The following is a 22,645-nucleotide window of genomic DNA, read 5'->3' as shown; positions in this document are numbered from 1 at the left end:
GTATCTGGGGAGAGCTGTGTTGGTTTTGCTTGGCTGGTCCTTTAAGGCAGAATTATGGTATAATATCGGGAGGGAGCATAGCTTCTTGTGGGCTGTGCCTTTAAGGCTGAGTGTGGTATCTGTGGGCTGTGCCTTTAAGGCAGTATTGTTTACATTGCAGGGGGTGGAGCTTCTGTTGTGCTTGGCTTTTAAAGCAGAATTGTGGTATCTTAGGAGGGGCGAAGCTTTTGTTGGGGTGGGCCTTTAAGGCAGGGTTGTATCTTGGGAGGGGCTGGAGCTTCTTTTGGCCTTGGCCTTTAATGCAGGATTGTGGGATTTGGACAGGGTGGAGTTTCTGCCAAGCTGGGCCTTTAAGACAGGATTGTGGTAGAAGGTGGAGCTTTTGCTGGGCTCGGCCATTAATGCAGGATTGTGGTATCTGGGAATAGGTGGTGCTTCTGCTAGGCTGGGTTTTTTGAGGCAGGACTGTGGTATCTGGATAGGGGCAGAGCTTCTGCTGTCCTGGGTCTTTAAGAGAGGCTTGTGGTTTATGTGGAGGGGGTGGAGCTTATGCTGTGTTGGGCCTATAAGGCAGAATTGTGGTATCTGAAGAGGGGTGGATATTCTGCTGTGCTGGGCCTTTAAGGCAGTGTTGTGGTATCTTTGGGAAATGGAACTTTTGCTTGCCTGGTCCTTTAATGCAGAATTGTGGTATCTCTGGAGGGGTCCAAATTCCTGCTGTGTAATAAATCCTCTCTAATATTTAATACGCTTTTTTTTTCTTTCAGATTGTCTTCATTTTTATTTTTGTAAGCAAGATGTACATGACATCAGATATCGTTTCACATAATACATTGTTCAGATAAGAAAGCAGTTTCTAAAAAGGATGCGTTATTGAAAAACGAAAAGCAAATTCTTGTCCAGTAATTTTCCTCCTCAATTTTGGTGGCACTGTAGTGAAAATTTTTCATCCAAACCAATATTCAAATTTGGGGGCAAATAATTCTTTGTTGTAGAGTACTCTTGTTGGCATTGTGGACTGTATAGTGGTATCGCTAGCCTCCTGCCTATTCAGTGATAGGAGTATACCTCACTTGTGACAAGAGGTATCTCCCAGTTCTGTTGTGCTTCTGGGACACAAAATCTCCTTTTCCTTGACTACTGGTGAATTACAATAAACCTTCCATCCTAGCAGGGCTCTGTGGTCACATGTTACACTTTTAAGTTAAAATACACCCAGACAGTATGATGAGGGCACATATAATAGTATAAAGTATCAAATAAAGCTATCCAAAGTTAATTCATCAATGAAATTCAAATTGATGACTAAAAGAAGTCTTTAAGAATTTTAGGATAACTGCAAATGTGTTTTTGGATCTTTGAATAAATGAATTGAGAAGGGATTAAAAAGAGATGTTGTCATGTTCTCAGTAGTCCAAGATATGAAGCTTATATATATTCCCATCTTGAAGAATTAAAAGCTATGTGATGTTAAAAGTAGAAAAAACTTTAAAAATAATATTTTCACAATGTCACCTCATTGTTATAAAACAACACATTATCATACTTAGTAATGGTCATGTAAACAAGTAACAGTGTAAGTCAGTTAAGAAAGCAAAAAAACTTGTGATTTGACAGTTCAGATTTCTAAACTTTATGTACATGCACAGAACCCAGAAAGTTGATATAGGGAGTCTTCCTCAGTGGCTGTCTGAAGCTTACTTTTTCAGACAAGGTCTCTCACTAAACTCAGAGCTCACCAACTAGCTAGCCAGTGAGCCCCAGACATTCATCATCTCTGCTTTACCAGTGCTGGTGTTACACATGTCTTCATGGCTGTCATTTCACTCAAATAGCTGGGAATTCAAATTCAGTTCCTCAAGCTAACTTGAGTGCTTTACCTACTATGCTTTCTCCCTAGCTCTCATTTCTAAAGTTTTCATAAAATCGTGACTAATCTTTCAAATTACATCAGTTGGCTTCTTCAGTCTTTTTTTTTTTCCTATGTAAAGATGTATGTATAGTAGCTTTCCCTTTCTCCTTGTGATCTTTAGTGCTTATCTCCTTTAGTCAGTTGATAGGTGAAATTCAAGTGAATGAATATGTTATAGTTTCATGAAAGTCCTGCTAGGCTTTTTAACTTGTTATTGACAACTCCCATAAGTAACACACAATATTCCATGATCATAATCCCCTCCCATCACTCTTCTTTTCCACCTCCTAAATTCCCCCTTCTTTCAAAGCAGTCTCTCTTCTATTTGGATGTCATCATTTCCCCTCCTCTTATACAGGTAGGTAGACCAGCAACTAAGAGGTCATGAATACCATGGCCATTTTGTGTTTGACACAATCCATTCCATTATATTACAGCATGACAGCATTGCAGAGCACTTCTCCCTTTCCTTTGGATCTTTTCTTTCTGCCACTTCTTCCACAATGGTCTCTGACTCAGCCTTAGGTCCCATTAGTTGTTAATAAAGTATGTGCAAAAAAAGTCTATTGAAGTAGAAAACTATTAAAGGAACTTTAAAACAATCTATAGAAAGTAAATGTTAGGGCTGGAGAAATGGCTTGGTAGTTGAGGTGCTTGCTTGCTAAGGATAAGGACCTGGGATTGATGCCCTATTACCTAGGTGAATTAGATATACATGATCTGGAGTTTGTTTGTAGAGGCTAGAGAACCTGGTGTACCATTTCTTGTTTATTAACATTTTCTCTCTCTCTCTCCTTGTAAGTAAGTAAAAATATTAAAACAAAAATATTTAAGGGATGAAGAGATGGCTTAGCAGTTCAGGCATTTGATCAACCTAGGTTTGATTCCCAAGAACCCACATAAGTCAGATAGATACACAAGGTGGTGTATGCATCTGGAGTTTGCAGTGGCTGGAGGCCCTGGTGCACCCACTCTTGAAGCTATACAAATGCATGTCACTGTTAATATAGATAAATATTGCTTCAAGAAAACATGGACTATGTTAATAACTAACTTGCAATGAAAGTAATTTAGATGAAGTATATTATACTTTAAATACAAACATTATATTTCTTATTGTATGTGGTTTTGTGTGCCTATCTAAATGTGTTTGCTTTTTGTACATTACAGTCTGCTGCAACTTCCAAGAATCCAAATTCAGCCATCTCCAGAGAAGCCAGCACCCAGACATCTTCGGCTGCCACCAGCCAAGCCTATGTTTTACCTGAAGGCAGAGTCATTCCAAACACTGTTTTTGTTGGTGGAATTGATGCTAGGGTATTGCGTTCATATTTTATTTACATTTTAAAATGTTGTGAAGGTCTGGAGAGACAGCTTAATAGTTAAAGTGCTTGTCTGCAAAGCCAGACCCAGGTTTGATTTTCTAGAACCCATGAAAGCCAGGTGCACAGGTGGCACATGAATCTGGAGTTTGCAGTTTCTGGAGGCCCTCGTGTACCACCTATTCTTTCTTTCTTTATTTTTTTTAAAAGCATTATACAAATGTATCTTACTGTTATATAGATAACGATTCCTTTTAAGAAAGCATGAACATATATTAAAATGTGTGCTGAAAGCTGAAGTGATGGCTCAGTGGTTGAAACCGGTGGAGCCTATGAATGGACCTAGGTTTGGTTCCCCAGTACCCACATAAACCAAATGCACAGAAGGTAGTGCATGTGCCTGAAATTTATTTACAGTGGCTAGAGGCCATGGTACACCCATTGTTATTGCCCTCCATCTCTTTCTCTTTTTGCATCTTTCTGCTTGCAAATACATAAAGCAATTTTTAAAAATAGAAAATAAATACAAATAGCCAGACATTAACTGTCGTGGGTGGAACTGTTGATAACTAACTTAGACTAAAAGTAACTTAAATGGAAATATTTTATACTTTAAATATAAAATTAGGTTTCATATTGCATATAGCTTTTGTGTGAATATCTAAACATGTTTGCTTTTCATATTACAGGCTACTGCAACTTCTGAGACTCCAAATTCACCCATCTCCATAAAAATCAGTACACAGACGTCCTCAGCTGCAACCAGTCAAGACTATGTTTTACCTGAAGGCAAAGTCATGCCAAACACTGTTTTTGTTTGTGGAATTGATGTTAGGGTATTGTATTCATACTTAATTTACATTTTAAAATATGTTGTGAAGGGCTGGAGAAATGGCTTAGAACTAGTTAAGGTGCTTGCTTGTCTGCAAAGCCTAAGGACACAAGTTCATTTCCCTAGGACCCATGTAAGCCAGCAAACATCTGGAGTTTGTTGCAATGGCTGGAAGCCCTAGTGCACCCATTCTCCTTCTGTCTCTCTAAATTCTTTCTCTCTCAAGTAAATAAATAAAATATTTTAAAAACATACATTGTGTAGTCAGGGGCAATGGTATGCACTTGTACTAGCCACTTGAAAGCTGAGACATGAGGATCCCTTTAGCCCAGGGACACTAGACTGGGCAATATTGTGAGACCCTACCCTGGCTTAATACATTGAAATTTAATCTTTTTTTTTTTTTTAATTTTTGACCAGTGGTATTTGCACTTTGTTGCTGATCTAAGTTTTTAGTTTGTTTGCTTGTTTGTTTGTGCTTTTGGTATTTCATAAAAGATTTATACCCCAGTGTGGTGGCACACACCATTAATTGCAAAACTCAGTAGGTAGAGGTAGGAGAATCGCCATGAGTTTGAGGCCACCCTGAGACTACATAGTGAATTCCAGGTCAGCCTGGCAGAGTGAGACCCTACTTTACCTTGAGAAAATGAAAGATTGGTAATCGGTTCTGTGTTTAAAATCCATAGAACTAAAAATATCCTTAAGTAAGTGCTGTAGGTAGTTTGAAGATGATTTAGGGAAAATCATTTTCACATCATCAAATCTTTCTTTCAAGTAGACTTGAAAATATTGATTGATTTCTTTTTTGTAGATGGATGAAACTGAAATAAGGGGTGTCTTTGCTAGATTTGGCTCAGTAAAGGAAGTGAAGATAATCAGTGATAGATATGGCTTGTCCAAAGGGTAAGTAAGTAAAACATGCTCACTATAAATTCTTGAAATTCTGAAATCCTAACTGGCATTTCAATCCTTGGTATAAACTGTATTGCTTTGTTAATACATTTTGTGGATAAGCATTTGCTAACTTTTGTCCTAGTGAAATGGCTTAGTGGTTTAATGGCTTAAGGTATTTGCCTGTGAAGACTAAGGGCCAGGACCCATCTAAGCCAGATACATGGGGATCACATTCATCTGGAGTTCGTTAACAGAGACTAACGGGCTGTGGTGCACCCATTTTTTTCTCTCTCTCTCTCTGCCACTGTTTTCTCACATAAATAAAATGTTTGTAAAAATTGGTTAACTTTAATTGCCTTCCTAATTTGTATTTCAAGATTTCCTACCTTCTTTTAGATGAAACAAGTAGATTATTACTACTAAGTAATTGGTGTTTTAATACATTATACATGACTTAAATTTTACCTGTCTTGCTTTTGAAATACGTTAGATTTAGCTTCATAGATTAGGTACTCTTGTTAATGACTGAGGCTCTCCTGCTACCTTAGTCTTAGCGCATTCTGTCATAGATCATGTTAAGAGAACAGCGCAGTGACATTTAGAGAGGATCTATTAATATAGATCTTAACTATTTATCACAGATTATTCACTTTTATTATCCCTTCCATTATTTTATAAAATGCTATATTCTATAAACATGTGCTATGTGGTGGTGATTTTATATTTCATTATTTGCTTTTCTAGCTATGGATTTGTGTCATTTTATAATGATGTGGATGTGCAGAAAATAGTAGAAGTAAGTAATAGTCTTGTGGAGAACTCATCTTATTTAATTGCTTGATGTATTGTTAATAGACTTGCATTCTGAATATGCTGAGTCTTGCCTAAAGTACAGAGAAAGATATTGCAGTCACATTCACATTGCTGTAAGAAATCAACCATCCAAGAACAGAGTGGGGGAGAAACATTAAAAAAAAAACAAAACAAGATTTATTTTTGCTTACAGGCTGGACGGGAAGCCCCATGATGGCAAGGGAAAACGATGGCATGAGCAGAGGGTGGATATCATCCTCTAGCTAACATAAGATGAACAATAGGAACAGGAGAATATGCCAAACACTGGCAAGGATAAACTGGCTATAACACCCATAAGCCTGACCCCAACAATACACTGCCTCCAGGAGGCTTTAATTCCCAAATCTTAGTCAGCTGAAACCTAGCTTTCAGAACATCAGTTTACAGGGAACACCTTAATCAAACCAACATAGATAGACTTCTGTTTGTTTAAACTGAAAGCTTGCGCAGTTTATCTTACTTGTCATGACGTGATAATTTGGGATCCTTAGTTTCAAGAACTAAAGACTACGATTTGACATAGTACAAATTCCACTCAGTACTTCTTGACATTTTGATACAGGGCAGGTAAAGCAGTTTTTATGATAACACATTTTGATTTGAGGCAGTTATAGCCCTATTCTGATAACAGGAACTTTGAGAGAACTTTGGAGCATTTACCCAAATCTTGAAACAAGACTTAAAATTCTAGTTTTATTGTTATTGTTTTGTTTTTAGTCACAGATAACTTTTCATGGTAAAAAACTGAAACTGGGCCCTGCAATCAGGAAACAAAATTTAAGTGAGTAAAAAAAAAATATTAAAAATAAATAGTAAAAACAATGCTCTTATTGAAAGTTTAGATTTTCAAAGAACTATAAATGAGTTTTCTTTTCACTTTTTAAAAAGGTGCTCATCATGTGCAGCCATGTCCTTTGAATTTTAATTCTCCTCAGCCACCATTTCAGAGTGTTGGTAGTAGTCCAAACACTGAAAATTGCATGCAGTCCCCAGCCATATTGAATCATCCTGTTACTCAGTATGTTCAGGTAAGAATTACCTGTACTCCTGTTCATTGACTGAATGTAGTCATCATAGTCATTATGCCTTCTGAAATTATACCCACAATTTCTGTAATGAATAGTATGTATTTAAATTATTTCTTTTCACCACCATGATAAACACTCAAAAACTCTATGAGTCAAACACACAGACACTTAGAAGTCCTACCCTTCCTCTGGCTCTTACATTCTTTCTGTCACCTCTTCCGCATTAGACCCTGAGCCTTGGAAGGTGTGCATAGAAACATTTTAAATGCATTCAGTCTAACTTCAAAAGTCCTCATAGCCTTTAACACTTCCAAAACTGCACGGGTAAGGCAACTCAGGCAGTCTCTTAACTGTGAAAGCCCTACAGCATTCAAAACCCAGTTATGTAGTTTCACTGTACAGTAGCATAAACTTTCTCATTTCAAAAGGGAAAAAATATGGTCATAGCAAGGAAAAATTGGACTAAAGTGACTGAACAGCCAGCAGCACAAACACCTAATCCCTTGGTTCCATGTTGGGCATCTAGGGCCCTTCATGGAATCATCTTTGATCCAAGGGGTTTAGTAACTACACACACCCTGCTGTGCCATCTGAAGCCTACACAACTTTGCTCTTGTGTCTTACTCTGTGTCTGCCACTTTCCTTGGACATCTCATAGACTTGGTATCTCCTCAACATCCTGAAATCACTATTGCAACTTAGGCTTCACCTCCACAGCAAGTATTCAAAGCAATGACTGCTCAGGGCCTTATTGCACCACATTGCTGTACTTGAGTACTTTCTGAGAAAGTTTGTTATAAGCTTCCACATCCTCATCTTGCTTGTGTCTCTCATATCACATAGATGGCCCTGACAAATTGTGCTTCTAACTCAAGATGTAACCTTGGACTTTTAGTGCCTTTGAGGCTGGCTATTGGGAAAGAAGTAGCTTTCAAGCAGCATGGATGGCAGCAGGAGTGAGAAATGACTGCTCACATTGTGTCCTTAGTCAGGAGAAAGAAACATCTCCTTTTTCACTGCATGAAGGAAGCTTTGTGCCCTTAGCTTATTCTTCCCAACAATTATCCATTCTACCCCATTTTATTTGCATTGATTTCCAAGATTCAAGTAGGTTCCTGGCTGATGGATTTATTTTAGTTCAAGAAAGCATAGATTCTTGATGTACTTATCTCTAAACTGTAAGCTTTTGGCATTTGGTATTTCTGATTTGAGTAATAGTGAAAGTGGAACTTGGATAAGCATGTTATGTATGTTGGTACAAAATAATATTTTTGAATCATTTCATTACATCAGAAAAGAAAATAATAGTGAAATAGTTCTGTAATATCTAACTTATATTTATGGTGTACCTGACATATAGGCATCTTTTTCTTTTTTCTGTGCTTATATGACTAGGAACAAAAACACCCAACTTATTTCTATGAAATGTGAATCAGTTCTGATTATATGCACTCAATATGCTACTACATACATGTTTTCACTTAATAGGTGCTCAAGTGTGTATGGCATTACTTACTGTCCACTTTGCAGTTTTGATTATGCTACAATTATTTAGAAATGAAATTCAAAAAGAGCCATAAAGACTGTAGGAATACTACAGGTTTTACCTTAATGTTACAAAGCAATATGCACTTTCTAGAAGTCTTTGAATAAAGAAGCAGCAGCTGTGAATTTAACTTGGGTTTCAGTAAGCTTCATGCTGCTAGGATGAACATACAAACCAGATACGGTTTATAGGATGAAATAGGATGAAAGGTTTATTTCACTCAGTGTACAGATCCAAAGAGAATTTCCAACAATGGCAGAAAAATCTGGCCTCCTTTTACAGGCCCAAGCAGAGAGAAACTGCCACAAGCCAGTAGTACCACAAGCATTCAAAAACAAAGAGCAAACAGCAGGCACCCAGACTTGGCCAACATAAAATCAATAACCATGAGAAAAACATTTGCCATTCAAGACTATTATCAATACCCAGGTATGAATCACTACATTATTAATTCTGCTCCAGCTGAGATGATGAGCCAGGGCAATCTTCCTTCCCAAGCCAACAGTGCTCCATAGTAGCTTTAGCATAATCCTGTGATATAGCCCAACATCTTTGGGTCTCCATTGCCAACCAATGGCCTCAGCCATTACAGTGGCCTCACTGCCCTCTATTCAGGAACCTCATGCCCTGCTTTGAATGCCACATGTCAGCAACAGCTCCTGGAACAATATGTACTTCATGGCCCACTCCAGGAAGTTTTCATACTTCTGCGACCAGTACCAGGTGTGCAGGAGGGAGTTATGTTGTTATTCCAGGGAGTCATTTCCTTTAAAAAGAAGTTAGCATTTCTACCTCTCAGGCTTTCTCTTTTGAATCACCTCCACATTCTTCTGATGTTTCAATTAGCTGGGTCATCTTCCTCAAGATTGCTAATGTGTTTGACAGTAGCAGCTCCAGTAACCTAAAATGAGTCTTTGCGACTGTAATTTTAAATTTGAATTTCTCCAGTTATAGATTGTGTATCTCTGTTTTGCATCTCCTACTAAGCACATCAGTGCATTACCTTTACAAATCCAACCTTAATTAAAAACACTTGGGGCATGGGCAGCAGAGCATTGCCATCCCTTATGCCAGTAGCCCAGTACAGCATGATACTTTGCAGGCTCCACTTCCTTTAGAAAGTTCATAAGCAAGACCTCCAAATACAATTCTCTCTTTGTTTAGCATTTTTCAAATTCTCACCAGAATAGTCTACAAAACCTGGCTTACCCCTCTGAAAGACATTGCAGTGCAAGTAACAAGTTATGTCTTCTTCTAGCACAAAAATTCCAAAAGACCAAAGTCTACATAGCCAGAGTTAGTTATCTCAGCAAAGACCCCACTTTTCAGTACCAACTTTTCTGTCTCAGTTTCATGTTGCTGGGATGAACATCCAGAGCAGTTTTTAGGAGGGAGAGTGGAAAGCCATGTTTTAGTGAAGCACCTGAGTCTTTTGAGGACCTGCAAACTACCAGAACTTACATGGAAATCTGTTCTTCCAGACTTTAAGTTATTAGACAGAATAAGAGGAACTCTAAAGGAAAATATGGAAGGTAAGTGGAGGCTTGGTAAAGAAGTTTAATATTGTAATTTTCTCTTCACCTGTACACCAAAACCTAACATTTGATAGAATACTTTCTTACTTGGAGGCTTTCTTTTTTATAGAAAAACACAACTTTTTGTATGTTTTCATTAGGAATAACAGTCCTCCATTTTCTAAAATAAATTTACTTTCTTAACCATTCAATAAATTCTGTTCTCAGGCATATTCTCCTTACCAAAGTTCACCAGTTCAGGTAACCACTGGATACCAGCTGCCTGTTAATAATCATCAGGTAATTTTTTTAAGGGAGGGGAAAATGACTTACTTTAGAATATTATTGTGGTCTTTATGCATATAAGTTTGTCATAGCATACTTGTTAAATTATGTGTGCCTAAAATTAAAGGAAACACATACCTAGTCTAGAATTAAGACCTCTGTAGTATTCAGACAAAAAGGAATGTTTTTTTAAGTAGGTAACAACTTTGACTAAAACTGCCTTATAGGTCCAAGGGGAAATTCCATCAATGGCAGATTAAAAACTGGCCCGTTCTAAAAGCATCTCTGTAGTCAGACTAGAAATAGCTATCTATTGCAACAGGTTTCAAACCACTGTGTTTTAATTTTATTGAATACCAGATCATAACAAAGAGGGGAGAAGAGGAGAGGTTATATATGGAAGTAGCAAGGAGAGTAAACAGCAATATTAGACACATAAAGTAGTCCTCCATTCTGTTTTGTTATGATAACAGATTAAAGGATCCAGCATGATAAATACTTCACCATCATCTTATCTCTTATCATTGTAAAAATGTACATTACTGTAAAGGTATATTTAAATTGTTGTCTCTTGTTTAAGATGGCACTGCAGTGCCCTTTGGAGGAAGAAAGAAGTTATTTTATACCTCCAGTAAAAGTGAATTAAACAAATATGTAAAAACTTCCTACTCATAATTTAGAAGTATTTTCTTGGGCAAGTATGGTAGCACACACGTTTAACCCCAGCACTTGGAGGCTGAGGTAGTAGGATTGATATGAGTTTGAGGACAGCCTGAGACAACATAGTGAATTGTAGGTCAGCCTGGGGCAGAGTGAGACCCTACCTCAATATTTCCTTGATCAGAAAATGGCTTAGCGGTTAAGGCGTTTGTATGCAAAGCCAAAGGACCTTAGATCAATTTCCCAGGACCCATGTGAGCACATGCACAAGGGGTGTGTGCATCTGGAGTTGGTTTGCAGTGGCTGGAAGACCTGGCCTGACCATTCTTTCTGTCCCTGTCTCTACCACTTTCTCAAATATGTCAAGTTTCAAATTTTTTACTGTTTATTTTGAAATCCTGTGTATGTGTATAAATATTGCAAAGGCCTTTTTAAATATCATTTATCATATCATAAATTTTTGTTAACATAGTTATATACTTACATAAAAAAAAATCTGAGAATCCTTTTGTGTACCTAACAATTGGGTGATAAGTTCTTTTTTCCTGATAGAAAATATAGTACAAAAAAGGAAATATTAATTTGGATTTAGAATTAACATTGAATCTGACTCTGGTTTTGCTACTCATAGAAAATCTGTTGAAGAGAAACAGATATCTCATGGTTAACATTATTAAATTAAAAAAATAAACAAGAGGGTCCTACCTGTAAAAGTAGCTGTTTGTTACCCTGTTTTTTAGGTTTTTTTTTTTGGTTTTTTGAGGTAGGGTCTCACTCTAGCCCAGGCTGACCTGGAATTCACCATGGAGTATCAGGGTGGCCTGGAATTCATGGCAATCCTCCTACCTCTGCCTCCTGAGTGCTGGGATTAAAGGCATGCACCACCACGCCTGGCGACATTTTAGTTTTTTAAAGAGAGGACTACTGAATTTCAGGTTTTGGGTTTCAATCCATGTCTTAATTTAACTGAACTTCAAATAAGCTACATTTTTGAAACTTTTTTAAATTAAAACTTTAATACAGGCCCCAAAACTTGAATAATAGATTACTTATAATTGTATTTGTGTATGTTGTTAATTTATCATTTTTATCTAGACTTATGCAGCTGTTAACTACCACTCTAATGACATTGATCCAGGAGTTGAAGTATTGCCAAATACTTCTTGCTTGGTGCATGAAACTTCTCCAGTCTCTGGAAACACTCCAGAACAGGCAAATACCTAATTTTGCTTATAGATTTTTACCTTTTTATTTATTTGCTAAGCTTTAATAGTGGCCACTTGAAAAGTAGGCATGATTCCTAGTTTTAAAAATAGATGTTGTAAACTGTAGAGCTTGAAAAAGTAACACTCAGCAATTAATGTAAATGTAATTAAATTTCAGATGCCCACAAATCTGTAATGTCTTCTACACATAGTTTCTGATTCAGCTATTCTATCTTTCCTTTCCAATTTCATTGCTTTTTAATTTTTCTAATCACAAAATAATATTGAGTGTAGCAAATTCAAACCACTACACATAAGTTAATTTGGAATCACTATGATATGGGAGAATGCTATTAGCAGCTTTTCGCAAGAAATTTTACCTTTGAGAAAGCAGTGTGGATTATATCTACTTTGTCTTCTACAATTTAAAATTTTACTTAGTGAAATAATAATATGCAGTGGTATTCTTTCTATGATGACATTAACTCTTAAGAATGATAGTATGTACTCAACACTGGACAAAATCTTCAATTTAATTATTGAAGAAATAAGGGTTTGATGGTTCACATCTGTAATCTCAGCATTTGAAGGCATGAGGAGAAGGAGGCCAGTCTGGACATGAGACCGTATGTCTTTGTCACTTTCACTCTCTCACACATACACACATGTAGCTTGCAGTGAAACTATACCACCAGATTTTTGTTATGGAGAGTCTTATTTAAAGGATTAAAGTTAATAGCATTTGAAAGTAAAATACTTGAAAGCAAAATAACAGGTTTAATAAATTTAACTTTTTAACCAGCCCTTTCCCAGTGAGGAAGAAAGTGTATATAGTAATTGTATATACTAAATGATGATGTAGTAAGAGTTAGAATATAAAAATTATGTAGAAGTGAGTATGTTGGCCAAACTTTGGAAAATAAGTCTAATGTTTTGAGTTTCCCCTCATCCTTTACCCCAAATCCTAACATTTGACAGAATGTTTTCTTCATGGAGGCATTCATTTAAAATGCCACCTTTGATGATTTTAGAAAAACACATATTTTTGTATGTTTTCAGTAGGAATAATATTCTTACATTTTGTAAGACAAATTTACTTCTTTTGTCATTCCATAAACTTTGTTCTCAGACATATCCTCCTTACCAAAGTTCACCAGTTCAGATGACCTCTGGATACCAGCTGCCTGTTTATAACCATCAGGTAATAATTTAAGGGAGGGGAAAATGACTTTTTTTGGAATATTATTGTGGCCTTTATGCATATATATTTGTCTTAGTGCACTTGTTATATTTAAGTACGTGTAAAATTAAAGGAAAAATATACTGAGTCTAGAATTCAGACTTCTCTAGTATTTAGACATGAAGGAATGTTTTTTAAGTAGGTAACAACTTTGACTAAAACTGCCTTACAGGTCCAAGGGGAAATTCCATCAATGGCAGATTAAAAACTGGCCCCTTCTAAAATCATCTCTCTAATCAGACTAGAAATAGCTATCTATTGCAACAGGTTTCAAACCACTATCTTTAATTTTATTGAATGCCAGCTCATAATGAAAAGGGGAGAGGTTTATATAAGGAAATAGCAATGGGGAAAAATGATATTAGTTATATAAAGTAGTTCTGTCCTCCATTCTGTTTTGTTATGATAATAGATTGAAGGATCTAGCATGATAAATACTTCACCATTTTCTTATCTCCTATCTTTGTAAAAATGTACATGTAAAGGTATATTTAAATTGTTGTCTCTTTTTGTTTAAGATGGCTCCGCAGTGCCCTTCTGGGGAAGATAGAAGTTATTTTATACCTCCGGTAAAAGTGAATTAAACAAATATTTAAAAACTTCCTACTCATAATTTAAAAGTATTTTCTTGGGCAAGTGTGGTAGCACACACCTTTAACCTCAGCACTTGGAGGCTGAGGTAGTAGGATTGGTATGAGTTTGAGGACAGCCTGCGACCACATAGTGAATTGTAGATCAGCCTGGGGCAGAGTGAGACCCTACCTCAAAAAATACTTCCTTGGGAGGAAAATGGCTTAGTGGTTAAGTTGTTTGCATGCAAAGTCAAAGACCTTTTTTCAATTCCCCAGTAATTATGTTAAGGCAGACACACAATGGTCACATGTATCTGGAGTTCGTTTGCAGTTGCTGGATGCTCTGGCATGCACATTGTCTCTTGCCCTCTCTCTACCTCTTTCCCTTTCTCCCTCTCTCAAATAAATAAATAAGAAATAACATTTTAAATTTATTTCTTATTTACTTTGCAACCCTGTGTATGTCTATAAGCACTAGAAATGACTTTTTAAATATCATTTGTCATACTCATAAAGTTTTGTAACATGGTTATATACTTACATGGAAAAAACTGCTTTCTCTTTCTGAGATTTTTTTATCCACCTAAGCAATGCATGGTAACTTTTCTTACTGATATTATAGCACAGGTAAAGAGATATTAATTTGTATTTCGGATGAACATTAAATTTGCATCTGGTTTTGCTTCGTGTAGAAAATATGTTGAAGGGAAACATATGTTAGGGTTAATATTATTAAATTTTAAAAATAAAAAATCAAGAGGGTTCTACCTCTAAATCCACCTGAGGTTTTTTTTACCCTACTGTTCAGCTGACTGGCTATTTAAAAACACGCCACTTTAGAGTTCTTATGTACTCCTTTTTCCATATTAGTTTATTTTGCTCACAATTTACTGATGCTGATATTGATATATGCAAGACATTGTTGATATATACAAGACATTGTTTTCAAGAGACCACAACTGATTTTCAGCTACTGAGTTTAAATCTATGTCTAAGTGTAACTGAACTTCAATATAACCTACATTTTTGAATTTTTTTCATTAAAATTTTGGTAACAGTCCAACAATTGTAGGAATAGATTACTTAGAATTGTATTTGTATATGCTGTTAATTTATCATTTTTATGTAGACTTACTCAGCTGTTAACTACCACTCTAATGAAGTTGATCTAGGAGCTGAAATTCTGCCAAATAATTGCTTGGTGCATGAAGCTTCTCTAGCCTCTGGAAACAGTCCACAAAAGGCAAATACCTAATTTTGCTTATAGATTTTTACATTTTTAATTTATTTGCTAACTTTAGTAGTGGCCACATGAAAAACATTCACGTTTGCCCAGTTTTAAAAATGGATGTCATAAGCTGTAGAACTTGAAAAAATAACACCCAGCAATTAATGTAAAGATAATTCATTTCCAGATGCCCACAAACTTGTGATGTCTTGTACAGAGAGATTCTGAGTTATCTATTTTATCTTCTCTTCCACTTTTATGGCTTTTTTGTTTTTTTCTTAACTCATAAGATAATGTTGTGTGTAGCAAACCTTAACCATTACACATATGTTAATATGGAATCAATATAATTTCTTCAAATACTATCAGCAGGCTTCTGCCAGAAATTTTATGTTTGAGAAAGTAGTGTGGATTATATTTGCCTTGTCTCCTACAATTTAAACATTTACTTAGTTAAACAGTAGTATACAGTGGTATTCTTTCTGTCATGACCTTAACTCTCAATAACATAGTAATTACTCAAGAGTGAACCAAGTGTTCAGTGTTAATTATTTAAAAACATAAGGGTGTGATGGTTCACGCCTGTAATCTCAGCCCTTGGAGACAAGAGGTGCAGGAGTTTAAAGATAGTCTGGACAACATGTGACCCTATGTCTGCTTGTCTGTCTCTCTCACATACACTGTAGCTTGCAGTGAAACTATACCACCAGATTTTTGTTATTCCTAGTTTTTCTTGCAGGATTGACATTAATGGTATTTAAAATTAAAGTACTTGAAGCAAAATAATAGTCTTTATAAATTTGATTTTTTAACCAGTGCTGTCACACTGAAGGAGAAAATGTATATGGTAAATGTATATACTAAGTGATAATGTAGTAAGAGTTACAGAGTTCATAAAATTTTGTAGAAGTGAGTTAGTTGGCCAAACTTTTGAAATTGTGTCTAATGTAATTTTCCCTTCATCTTCTACCCTAAAACCTAACATTTCACAGAATATTTTCCTTATGGAGCATTCATTTAAATTCCCACCTTTATTGATTATAGAAAAACACTACTTTTTCTATGTTTTCATTAGGAGTAATATTCCTTTATTTTATAAAACAAGTTTACTTCATCAGTCATTCCAAAAACCTTGTTCTCAGGCATATCCTCCTCACCAAAGTTCACCAGTTCAGGTGACCACTGGATACCAGCTGCCTGTTCATAATTATCAGGTAATAATTTAAGGGAGGGGAAATGACTTACTTTGGAATATTATTGTGGCCCTTATGCATATAAATTTGTCGTAGTGTACTTGTTTAACTAAGCATGCCTAAAATTAAAGGACAAATATACCTTGTCTAGAATTCAGACCTCTGTACTATATAGACAATAAAGGAATATTTTTAACTAGGTTACAGCTTTGACTAGAACTGTCTTACAGATCAAATCAATGGCAGAATAAAAACTGGCCCCTTATAAAGCTATCTCCCTAACATGACTAGAAATAGTTTTTTATTGCAATGGGTTTCAAACCATTATCTCATAATTTTATTGAATGCCAGCTCATTATGAAGAGGGATAAGAGTTTGATATGGAATTACCAAGGAGGCAAAAAAAAAAAAAACATATCAAATACATAAAGTAGTTCTGTCCTACATTCTGTTTTGTTGTTATAACAGATTAAAGGATCCAGTATGATAAATACTTCAACATTGTGTTATCTCATATTTTTGTTAAAATGTGTAGGTATATTTAAATTGTCTCTTTTGTTTAAGATGGCCCACAGTGCCCTGCTGGTAAAGAAAGCCTTTATTTTATACCTCCAGTAAGATGTATTAAATGAATATGTACACTTCATATTCATAATTTAAAAGTATTTTCTTAGCCATGCACGGTAGCACACACCTTTAGCATATGGAAGCTGAGGTAGAAGCATTGCTATGAATCTGAGTACACCCTGAGACTACAAATTGAATTCCCGGTCAGCCTGGACCAGAGTGAGACCCTACTTCAAAACATGTTTTCTTGGGCTTAGCAGTTAGGTTGTTTTCACGCAAAGTCAAAGGACCTTGGTTGGTATGCATGCATCTGGAGATCATCTGCAGTGGATGGAGGTCCTGGGGTGTCTTTTATCTCTCTCCCTTTCACAACTTCTTTCTCTCTATAAATTAATAAGATAGGAAGCTTAAAATTTATTATTTATTTTGCAACCCTGTTTGTATATATAAATTTTGCCTTTTTAAATATAATTTTCCATATGATTTGTGTTAACATAGTTATATACTTACATGGAAAAAACTGCTAATTCTTTCTGGGACTCCTTTTGTTTACCTAAGCATTGTTGTAGGTTCTTTCCTACTATTAGAAAATATGGTACATGAAATGGAATATTATGTTGGATTTAGAATTAATATCAAACTGCCTCTGGATTTGCTATTAATAGAAAATCTGTTGAGGAGAAAACAGATATCGTGTTGTCAATATTATTAAAATAAAAATAATAAAATAAGACTGTTCTACCTATAAGACCACACTGAAATATGTTACCCTATTTTAAAGCAGACTGGATATTTACAAACAAACCAATTTAGAGTTGCAGTGTGTTGCTTTCTGCTTATTACAGATTATTTTGCTCAGAATTGAGAAATACAGCCACCGAGACTGAAACCATGTCTCAATTTAACAAAACTTAAACATAACCTACATTTAAAAAAGCTTTTTCATTAAAACTTTGTTTGATAACAGCCCAACAATTTGAGGAATAGATTGCTTAGAATATATTGTTAACTTACTATTTTTATGTAGACTTATGCAGCTGTTAACTCCCAATTTAAAGAAGTTGATCTAGGAGTTGATGTCAAATGATTGCTTGGAGCATGAAGCTTTTCCAGCCTCAGGAAACAGCCAACAAAAGGCAGATGCCTAATTTTGCTTAAAGATTTTTACTTTTTAAAATGTATTTGCTAAGCTTTAATAGTGTCCACTTAAAAAGCAGGCATGATTACCCAGTTTTAAAAATGAATGCCATAAACTGTAGAGATTCAAAAAATAACACTGAGCACTTAATGTAAAGGTAAAGTTCAGATGCCCACAAACCTGTAATGTCTTGTACATACGATTTCTGATTTGCTGTTCTATTTTCCTCCCAATTTTTCTTTTTTGTCTTTTTCCTTAACTCATAGTATAATACTGAGTGTGGCAACCCTGACCACTGAACATAAGTTGATATGGAATCATTGTGATTTGACAGAATGCTTTCAGCTGGTTTCTGCCAGAATTTTTACCTTTGAGAAAGTAGTGTGAATTATATGTACCTTGTCTTACTTAGTTAAATTATAGTATATACTGTTATTACTCTTGTGGTGGCAAACTCTCAAGACTGATAGTAGTTACTTAATACTGGAAAAAACTCTTTAGTGTTAATTATTTAAAAAAAAAAAATAAGGGTGTGATGGTACCTGCCTGTAATCTCAGCATTTGGAGGCAGGAGGAGCAGGAGTTTAAGGTAATCTTGACATGAGATCTTGTGTCTGTTCTCTGTCTCTCTCTCTCTCACATACACACAGGTAGCATGCAGTGAAACTATACCACCAGTTTTTTGTTATGAATAGTATTTTTAGAAGGGATTAGTTACTAGCATTTGAAATTAAAATATTTGGATGCAAGATAATAGTTTTAGTAAACTTCAGTTCTTTTGCCAGTGCTTTCTCACTGAGGGAGAAAATGTATATAGTAAATATATATACTAAATAGTAATATAGTAATACTTTCAGGGTACATAAAAATTGTTTAGAAGTGAGTATGTTTTGCAAACTTTGGAAAATAACTCTTAATGTTTTCCTTCATCCTCTACCCCCAAACCTAACATTTGACAGATTTTTTTTCCCCCCATGGGGGCATTCATTTCAAATACCACCATACCACCTTTGGGGATAGAGAGATGGCTTAGCAGTTAAGCACTTGCCTGTGAAGTCTAAGGACCCTGGTTTGAGGCTCGATTCCCCAGGACCCACGTTAGCCAGATGCACAAGGGGGCACACATGTCTGGAGTTCTTTTGCACGGGCTGGAAGTCCTGGGGTGCCCATCCTCCTTCCGTCTGTCCCTCCCTCACTCCCTTCCTCCCTCTCTCTCTCTCTCTCTCTGTCTCTCTCTCTCTCTTAGTCTTTGTTGTTGTCAAATTAATAAAATAAAATGCCACCTTTGATTTTAGAAAAACAAATATTTTTGTATGTTTTGATTAGGAATAATATTCCTTCATTTTGTGAGACAAATTTACTTCATTTGTCACTCCATAAACTTTGTTTTCAGGCATATCCTTCCTACCAAAGTTCAGCAGTTCAGGAGACCACTGGATACCAGCTTCCTGCTTATAATCACCAGGTAATAATTTAAGGGAGTGGAAAATGACTTACTTTGGAATCCTCTTGTGGCCTTTATGCACATAAATTTGTCATAGTGTACTTGTTAAATTTGGTGTACAGAAAATTAAAGGAAAAGTGTATCTAGCCTAGAATTCAGATGTCTGTAGGATTTGGACATAAAAGAATATTTTTAACTAGGCAACAACTTTATCTAAAACTGCCTCAGATATCCAAGGAAATTTCCATCAATGGCAGATTAAAAACTGGCCCCTCCTTAGAGCATCTCTCTAATAGGACTAGAAATAGCTATCTATTGCAACAGGTTTCAAACCACTATTTTAATTTTATTGAATACTTGCTCATTATTAAGAGGGGAGAGGTTTATATATGGAAGTAGCAAGGGATAAAAGGCAACAGATAATAGACACATAAAGTACTTTGTTCCTCCATTCTGTTTTGTTATCATAACTGATTAAAGGATTCAGCATGATAAATACTTTAACATTGTCTTATCTCCCATCTTTGTAAAAATATATAGGCACAACTAAATTTCTGTCTCTTTTTGTTTAAGATGGCACTGCAGTGCCCTGGTGGGGAAGAATGAAATTATTTTATACCTCCACTAAAATGAATTAAATGAATACACACACACACATATATATATATAATTTCATAATTTAAAAGTGTTTTCTTTGCCACAAGTGGTAGCACACACCTTTAACCCCAGTACATGGAGGCTAAGTTAGGAGGATTTCTATGAGTTTCAGTACAGTCTGAGACCACAAAGTGAATCCCAGGTCAGCCTGGGCTAGTTAAACCCTACCTCAAAAAATACTTTCTTGGGCTTGAGAGGAGAGATTGCTTAGCAGTTAAGGTGTTTACCTGCAAAGCCAAAGGACCATGGTTAGATTCCCCAGTAGCCATGTAAGCCAGATGCAGGGATGCATGCATCTGGAGTTCATTTGCAGTGGCTGGAAGCCCTGGTGTGACCATTCTTCCTGTTCCTATCCTCCCTCCTATCCAAATCCCTCACACAAATAAGCAAATAAGAATTAAGGTTAATTTTTTTTCTTATTTATTTTGCAACCCTATGTATATTTATAAGTATTGCAAATGCCTTTTTTTAATATCAGTTACCATACTTGTAATTTTTGTTAACACAGTTATATACTTACATCGAAAAAAACTGCTGTTTCTTTCTGATATTTCTTTAGTGACCTAAACAATGGGTGAGAAGTTCTTTTTTACTGATAGAAAATATAGTACAAGAAAAGGACTAATAATTTGGATTTAGAATTAACATTGAATCTGCCTCTGGTTTTGTTATGCTTAGAAAATCTGTTGAATGAAACAAATAGCTTATGGTTGATATTTTTAAATTAAAAAAAAATAGTAAGAGTGTTCTACTTCCAAAACTACCTGAGCTTTTTGTTACCCTATTTTAAGCAGATTGTATGTTTAAAAACACCAATTTAGAATTCTAATGTAGTCCTTTCTACATATTACAATTTGTTTTGCTAAAATTTTACTGATTCACATGTTGGTAAATATAAGACTTTCTTGATATATACAAGACTACATTTTTTTTTTCAAGAAAGGTAGATGGAATTTTATCTACTGAGTTTGAAACCATATCTCAATTTAATGAACTTCAACATAACCTACATTGTTGATACTTTTTCATTAAAAAATGATATCAGGAATGGATTACTTGGAAATGTATTTGTGTGTTACTAATTTTCATTTTTATGTAGACTTATGTAGCTGTTAACTACTACTCTAATGAAGTTGACTCTGGACTTCAAGTTTTGCCAAATGATTGCTTGGTGCATGAAGCTACTCCACCCTCTGGAAACGGTCCACAAAAGGCAAATGCCTAAGTTTGCTTATAGATTTCTAACTTTTTAAAAATTTATTTATTTGCTAAGCTTCAATATAGGCCAATTGAAAAGCAGGCATGTTTCCCCACATTTAAAAATGGAAGTCATAAACCATAGAGCTTGAAAAAGTAACACTCAGCAATTAATGTAAAGATAATTAAAGTTCAGATGCCCACAAACCTATAATGTCTTGTACATATATTCTGATTTGCTGTTCTATTTTCCTTTAACGCATAGTATAATATTGAGTGTGGCAACCGTAACTACTGAACATAAGTTGATATGGAATCATTGTGATTTGCTGTCACAGAATGCTGTCAGCAGGTTTGAGAAAGTAGTGTGAATTATGTATACCTTGTCTTACTTAGATAAATAGTAGTATACACTGTTATTACTCTTTTGGTGACAAACTCTCAAGACTGATAGTAACTACTCAATACTGGACAAAATCTTCAGTTTTAATTATTTAAAAAAATAAGGGTGTGATGGTACATGCCTGTAATCTCAGCATTTGGAGGCAGGAGGAGCAGGAATTTAAGGTAATCTGGACATGAGACCTTGTGTCTGTTCTCTGTCTCTCTCTCACACACAGCTTGCAGTAAAACTCCATAGTAAGATCACCACATTTTTGTTAAAATGGATTTTACTGAGGGATTAATGTTAATAGTATTTGAAATTAAAATACTTGAAAGAAAAATAATAGGTTTAGTAAATTTATCTTTTTAACAATGCTTTCTTATTGGCAAAGGGAGTGTATATTTTAAATATATATACCAAATAATAATTTAGTAATACTTTCAGAGTACATAAAAATTCTTTAGAAGTCAGTATTTTGGTCAAACTTTGGAAACTCTGTTTTCCTTCATCCTCTACCCCCAAACCTAACATTTGACAGAATTTTCCCCCCATGGAGACATTCATTTAAAATGCCACCTATGATGATTTTAGAAAAACACATATTTTTGTATGTTTTCATTAGGAATAATATTCTTTCATTTTGTGAGACAAATTTACTTCATTTGTCATTCCACAAACTTTGTTCTCAGGCATATCCTCCTTATCAAAGTTCTGCAGTTCAGGTGACCACTGGATACCAGCTTCCTGTTTATAATCATCAGGTAATAATTTAAGGAAGTGGAAAACGACTTACTTTGGAATAATATTGTGGCCTTTATGCACATAAATTTGTCTTAGTGTACTTGTTAAATTTGGTGTACAGAAAATTAAAGGAAAAATATACCTTGTCTAGAATTCGGACAAATAGATATGAAGAAATATTTTTAGGTAACAGCTTTGACTAGAACTGCCTTACAGGTCCAAGGAGA

The 22,645-nt window shown here is 35.4% G+C and overlaps 1 protein-coding gene across 1 annotated transcript in view; it reads left to right on the top strand.

The window, feature by feature from the left end:
* LOC123457042 (deleted in azoospermia protein 3-like) overlaps positions 1–22,645 on the top strand; it is a 49,209-nt gene that overhangs the window by 8,760 nt on the left and 17,804 nt on the right. Inside the window, exons 3-13 of the mRNA XM_045141143.1 lie at positions 3,083–3,229; positions 3,924–4,070; positions 4,881–4,972; positions 5,708–5,759; positions 6,536–6,599; positions 6,707–6,846; positions 10,135–10,206; positions 13,186–13,257; positions 16,239–16,310; positions 19,388–19,459; positions 22,367–22,438. Of these exons, the coding sequence (XP_044997078.1) occupies positions 3,083–3,229; positions 3,924–4,070; positions 4,881–4,972; positions 5,708–5,759; positions 6,536–6,599; positions 6,707–6,846; positions 10,135–10,206; positions 13,186–13,257; positions 16,239–16,310; positions 19,388–19,459; positions 22,367–22,438 (1,002 nt within the window). The remainder of the gene's footprint in view (positions 1–3,082; positions 3,230–3,923; positions 4,071–4,880; positions 4,973–5,707; positions 5,760–6,535; positions 6,600–6,706; positions 6,847–10,134; positions 10,207–13,185; positions 13,258–16,238; positions 16,311–19,387; positions 19,460–22,366; positions 22,439–22,645) is intronic.

The sequence above is a fragment of the Jaculus jaculus genome, chromosome Y (assembly GCF_020740685.1).
Source record: "Jaculus jaculus isolate mJacJac1 chromosome Y, mJacJac1.mat.Y.cur, whole genome shotgun sequence".
Classification (NCBI taxonomy): Eukaryota; Metazoa; Chordata; class Mammalia; order Rodentia; family Dipodidae; genus Jaculus; species Jaculus jaculus.
This window is presented reverse-complemented; position numbering and strand designations above follow the sequence as displayed.